This window comes from Triticum dicoccoides, chromosome 7B (assembly GCF_002162155.2).
Source record: "Triticum dicoccoides isolate Atlit2015 ecotype Zavitan chromosome 7B, WEW_v2.0, whole genome shotgun sequence".
Lineage (NCBI taxonomy): Eukaryota > Viridiplantae > Streptophyta > Magnoliopsida > Poales > Poaceae > Triticum > Triticum dicoccoides.
The window spans coordinates 468,263,244-468,269,475 of record NC_041393.1 but is presented as its reverse complement, the minus strand read 5'-3'; the positions used below and the strand labels follow the sequence as shown (position 1 = coordinate 468,269,475).

Below are 6,232 nucleotides of genomic sequence, written 5' to 3'. Positions count from 1 at the left end.
GGAAAAGGTTGATGAATGGTTGCAGTTACAAGCAAGCAAGTCTTCACGGCAACAAGTTATCATATTCGATAGACTTGAAATGATCTATCAAATTGATGAGCTAGGTGGCACAACACGAGATGGTAGACAATATGGTGGTGCTGCATTTGAGGTGAAACTGAAGACTCGGTGGTGCCAGTGCGAGAGGCCTAGTAAGTATCATTGGCCATGCTCGCATTTGATAACGGCGGCGAAGGCGAGAAACATACATGTTAATGATGGAAAAACCGTGAGGATGCAAGAGTTCCATGTGGAAGCTACTAGGTTGACATGGGCGCCAAGATTTCACCCTTTCTTGGACCAATCACAGTGGCCTGAGTACCATGGCCCTCATATTAGGCCAGACCCTCTTCTGAAGGTGGAGACGAAGGGTAGAAGGAGAACTAAGAGGTTCAGGGGTGATATGGATGACCTGGCTGGATACACTGGCATGAAACAATTTGGTAGCGGTCATTTCATGGAGGCTCCTGACATTATCAACTGTGGGATGTGCGGTGAAGGGGGACACAATGAGCGGACATGCAAAAATAAGAAAACCAAAAAAAGAAAAACAAGTCGTGGAGGCGGCACCGATGGTGAAAGAGGTGACGGTGGTGGTAGTCGAGGAAGCACGAGTGTCAGAGGTGGTAGTGGTGGTCGTAGAGGGAGCACAAGTGCTAGAGGTGCTAGTGGTCATCCAGACGCCAAGGTCCATGGCGTCTGGTGTCCAGAAAGCATTCTTGTCTGATGGATAAGATTCGAGTGGATAAGATTTTGGGCCCACCTCTAGCCCTCTCATCCATTCATCTCCACCTCTACCCCTCTCATTTCACTCATATCCACCCACTCTCACCTCTAGCCCTGCCAACGTCACTCCCTCGTCCAGCACCCTAACCCCCCCCCCTCAGATCTCTCACAAATCGATCCGGTTTCACCATTGGATCTTCAGGATTTCGAGACTAGAAGGTAAATCAACTCCACCCCCATTTTTTGGTTGGTTTAATTTATCATACTTTTGTGAAAACCCTAGTTTGTTTTCCTCGTGGTTTAATGTATCATAGATTAGCTACTAAGAGATTTGTGTGTTGTAGATGGCTAACGAAACACAGTGGGTGCTTAGCCCTGTTGTTCATGTGCATGGCTTGTCTCCATGTATTGTGCAAGTTAGTCAAGTGGACCTCACTTTCGATTGGTTGAAGACTAAATTCATGTTGAAGCAAGGGTTGAAGGAAGAGGATTTTGTGTACTACGTCAGCAGGAGGAAGTCAGATGGCCCCGTGGAAAGAAAATTGGTTGACATAACTGATGATGACAAGATTCAAGAAATGCTGGAAGAATGGGAATGGAAAAGGGTTGTTGACTTGCATTGCTACAGGAAACCGAGTTATATGTGATGTTCATGTCGTTTCAACCATCATGGTCATAAACTACTTATGTCATTCTAGACATTGTATGTGATGAACTTCTCATTCGAGACTATTTGTGTAATTTGAACTATGTTTGTAATTTGCTATGTCATTCGAGACATTGTATCGTAGACCATCGTGGTCATGAACTATGTTTGTAATTTGAACTATGTTTGTCATTTGTCAACTATAGTGGTATGAAAAGACTATGCAATGCTTATGTATGTATGTTATTCGAGACTACAAGTGAAAAGACAAAACTACAAGTGAAAAGACAAGTATTGTCTGCACCAGGACCAGACGCCAAGGACCCTAGTGTCTGGCTCCCCTGCTTTACCCTGTTTCTGGTGTCAGTCGACTGCCAGACGCCAAGGACCCTGGCGTTTGGTCCCCTGACTTACAGCCAGACGCCAAGGACCCTGGCGTTTGGTCCCCTGACTTACAGCCGGACGCCAAGGACCCTGGCGTCTGGTCCCCTGACTTACAGCCAGATGCCAAGGACCCTGGCGTTTGGTCCCCTGACTTACATCCGGACGCCAAGGACCCTGGCGTCTGGTCCCCTGACTTACAGCCAGACGCCAAGGACCCTGGCGTCTGGCACCCTGTGCATATAAATGACTAAATGAGTCCTTATGACAGATTTCATCATTCATGTCAAACATTCATATAAATGACTAAATCATAGGAAACAACAATTCACATAAATCACATCATTCATGTCAAACATTCATAGCAACTTCACGAATCCGGTGCAACTTAATTCGAAAGAGACTACACCAAGTTCATCAAAACAAACTAGAACAAGCTCATTGAAACAAACTACAACAAGCTCACTTCTTCCTTCCTCTCTTCACGATATCTGCAAGTGTATGCTCCTCCTCTTTGCTAGCCTCATGCTCCTCCTCTTCGCTAGCCTCCTCCGCCTCTGGTGTCTCTCGCAGCCGTGTTGAAGGTATGATAACCTTCTGCAGTCTCCGGGTCTTCAGACACCAACTCCGACCACTCCTCGTGAGTCCAACCTGGCTTCAGCTTTAACTGGTAACGATCCGCATACCACACTTGATACTTCTGATATGCTGACTGATTGTGAGGTCTATTCTCTGATTGCACTAACGTGTCTCTTTGATTCCAAATTTCTATCCACGCACGGTGTTTGTTTGCCCAATCCGATATATCCTGATTGTTCCTTCGATCGAACCTACAAATGATGCACGGGACAAAGCATTAGCAAACATTGACTTATTCAATGCTCTACTACATACTCAAGGCATGCTTGCTTACCAATGCAGAGATAGCATTTCCTCCTTGCTCTCCTCAATTGGAATACCTTGTCTTTTTCCAAATTGTCTTGCCACACGGTCTACAAAGTGCCACTCGACTGCGAAGAAGCATATCATTGGGCACCTCGCCCGCCAAAGATGGCTATCACGCGTGCACATCTCATTAAGATCAAAGTCACGATCTTCCACATAAGGCAACCAATGTACCTGCAAAACAAAGAGATACATTGTTAGCTACATAAGTTTCATTCTTGACTAAATTTTATCTCATCGAACTTCTCAAAACCTGCTCAGCAGTCAAGGTGTCCAGCTCGTTCATATAGCACTTGTATCGCACATGCGAGCTTCCTGTGTAGACTGTCACTTGTTCCCAATAGTAAGCAAGCGTAGGGCGCCGATATGGATCATCATCATCATGCAACCCGTCATGATTACCCTGTGGGTTTGCCATGAGGGGGTTCTTCAAATCGGGCCGTCCAACCGGGATCCGCTCCCACATCCACACGGATAGGCTCCAAACAAACCCAGACAATGAGGATGTACCTCCCTTCCTCCGACACGCCAAGTCAAGCTGCAATCAAACAAACATGTTATATATGGACGCACATGACAAATGCAAGATAAATGGTTGCAAATATCTCTTACCTGACGATACAAATATGCTAGTGCGGCCGAACCCCAGCTATACTGGGTATCCCAGTTATTAAGTGGCTCCAAGAACATCCAGAGGGCTGAGTTCCCGGTTGCATCTGAGAAGACTACCTTGGTTAGTACATACCAAAGATAGGCCCGCGCGTACTGCTGCACAACCACGTCATTGGCATCCTGAGGGCACGGGTTGGTGTTTCCTCTGACCATTTTTAGCCAAGAATGCCTCACTTTCGCGGTATCGGCCTTGCCTTCCTGAGGGCCCTCGGGCTGAACGCCAATTAAATCGGCAGTCCGTTCTCGCCAATTACCCACGCTGACACGACCGGTAACAGCTTGTCCGTTGATAGGAAGGCCGCTTATCATAGCCATGTCCTGTAGGGTCATCGTCATCTCCCCACATGGAAGGTGGAAGGAGTGAGTCCCCGGCCTCCAACGATCCACAAGTGCGCTCAGTGCCGCGTGGTTCACCGGCGGAGCGCATCGCTTAAACTGCAACACGAATGGGAGAAGACCCAATCTCCGAATGTAAGGCTCATACCGCGGGTCGTAATCAAAGTCATCAGCGGAATGACCCCTCATGCGCATAGCAACTACAACCTGCAAATAAAGTGATGTTTTAATCAATACAAGAACACAAATGAGAAACGACGAAAATTGATAAGTCTTGCTTCTTACATTTCCGTTCTCAATGGCACGAGCACGATGCTCCTTATCCCACTCATCGATTAATCCGTCATACCAAGGTCCCTCATTATCCGCCATCCTACAAAACAAATCACAAACATCTATTAATACATAAACAATATCAAACAATTTGCTTCTCCAAGTTTATGTCATATGAAAACACCATTCTTATCAAAAATAACCACATCATTTCTTTCTTCTACATATGCACACATATCATCTAAAGAACCAAATTTCACCATCAAATAAATTTCATAATCATCATCCGCCATTCTATTGAACAAATCATGTCACACACAATAATCAAATTTCATCATCTCTTTTGCAAAAAAAAATTGCCATCTATATATTTAACTATATTTTCATACTACTTCACACATATGATATTTTATCTAAATATATTTGCTTGCCAAAGTTGTCTTCTCAGATTCAAACAAAGATTATGCCATCTATATATTCAACATATAGCTAATTTACTAGCATATGCATACATCATCTATAATTCAAAAAAAATTCACAAACTATGTCTATTGGTGGACAACTACAAACATCTAGCAACTACACTACCTACCAAATGATCTATCAACTACAAACTATTTCCTAAAACAAAGAAACCATCTACTAATCTAACATCACCTAATGTGAAATAATGGATCCAACGAAAGAGGGGGAAAGCAAAACAAATTGGAGGGAATGGGGGAGAATACCTCAAAGAAGCTTGGGGGCCTCAGATCCACAACTTTGGGTGGAGGATGAAGTAGATCAAGGGGGGGATTGGTGTGAGGGAGAAGAGGGGCGAAGGAGATAACCTCCTCTGTTCGTGCGCCGCAGGGAGAAAGAGATGGGTGGGTGGGTGGGCTCGGCCCACGGGGGTTATCCAGTTACCAGGGCCAGACGCCAGGGTCCCTGGCGTCTGGCCCCTTTGCCACGTCAGCAGGTTAACGGGCAGGCGGGCAGTGCGGGCCAGGCGCCAGACGGCAGGGACCCTAACTTCTGCTTCGTAACCCAGACGCCAGGGACCTTGGCGTCACCAAAAAAGGTCAGAAACGAATTTTTTTTCGAAACGAGGTCAAATCAGGATTTAGTTTGCCTCAAGGGTCAGAATAGTAATTTTGTCCCGAAAAATGATGCTACCTATCAAATGCATTATAAATTCTTACGAAGGATTTGAGTTGTGTGCATAAGGCGGATGTGACATGTGGATACGTGATTCTCGGGTTGGTGGGCTGCTCCGGTACTCCCACTGCCTGTGAGAGACTTTGTTGTCCAACCAAGGGACCCACGCACCTTGACAATGTGAGCGGAGAAACTAATGGACATGGCACCGCGGTCACTCACAAACTCCCATCAACAATTTTTTTTTATTTCAGCTAAAAAACACATCTTTTTTATTTGGAGTTGGTCAACACATCTTTTAACGTAAAGAAACATCTTTTTCTAAAACTGAAAACAAATCGACATTGTCTCTATTATTACCTTACAGTAGCCACCTACCACGCGAATCAACCTGTGGTTGAGTTGGTTAGGTGGACAGTGGTATCCTCAACCCACCAGGGTTCAAATCCTGGTGCTCGCATTATTTCTGGATTTATTTCAGGATTTCCGGCGATGCGCTTTCAGTGGGAGGAGACGTTCCCGTCGACGACGAGGCGCCTACGGTGGCTTCGTAAATCTCAAGATGATATGTCGGCTCAGTCTCTCGGAGGTGCTCATAGGGGTAGGGTGTGCGTGTCTGCGTTCATAGGGATGAGTGTATGCGCGTGTATATGAGCGCTTGTGTCTGTACTGATGCTCAAAAAAATAAAGTAGCCACCTACCATAGGTACCGTACAAAACGAGCTTCCAGTCTCACTCATGCACCGTGCATAGAGAAAACGTTTTGGTCCTGGATTTCTTTCGGAGAACAAACATTAAAAGAAATATCATTATTATTAAAAATTGAGCAAATCTCATATGGTTAGATTTCTTGTGGTGCAACCAACCCACGGGTTTAAGTTCGAGACTTAGCATTGGCGTTCGCATTTTTCTAGATTTATTTCAGGCCTTTTGATGATGTGCGTTCAGACTAATTAAATATCATTATTTTTATGGTAAAAATATATCATTATTAACCCTAAAAACCACATATTATTAAATATGGCTATCTTTTCTCTACTCTCTAATCTCTATGTTCATAGTGCATACTAGTCCTGC

At 44.9% G+C, this 6,232-nt stretch overlaps 1 protein-coding gene across 1 annotated transcript; it reads right to left on the bottom strand.

Moving 5' to 3' along the window:
* Positions 1 to 2,333: 2,333 nt before the first annotated feature.
* On the bottom strand, positions 2,334 to 3,269 carry LOC119338998 (serine/threonine-protein phosphatase 7 long form homolog). Its single transcript, XM_037611190.1, has 3 exons — positions 2,991 to 3,269; positions 2,706 to 2,911; positions 2,334 to 2,622 (listed from the first exon to the last, which is right to left on the bottom strand). Exons 1-3 carry the CDS (start codon positions 3,201 to 3,203, stop codon positions 2,334 to 2,336), a joined length of 708 nt encoding a protein of 235 aa, XP_037467087.1. The 5' UTR covers positions 3,204 to 3,269.
* Between the last annotated feature and the right edge of the window lie 2,963 nt (positions 3,270 to 6,232).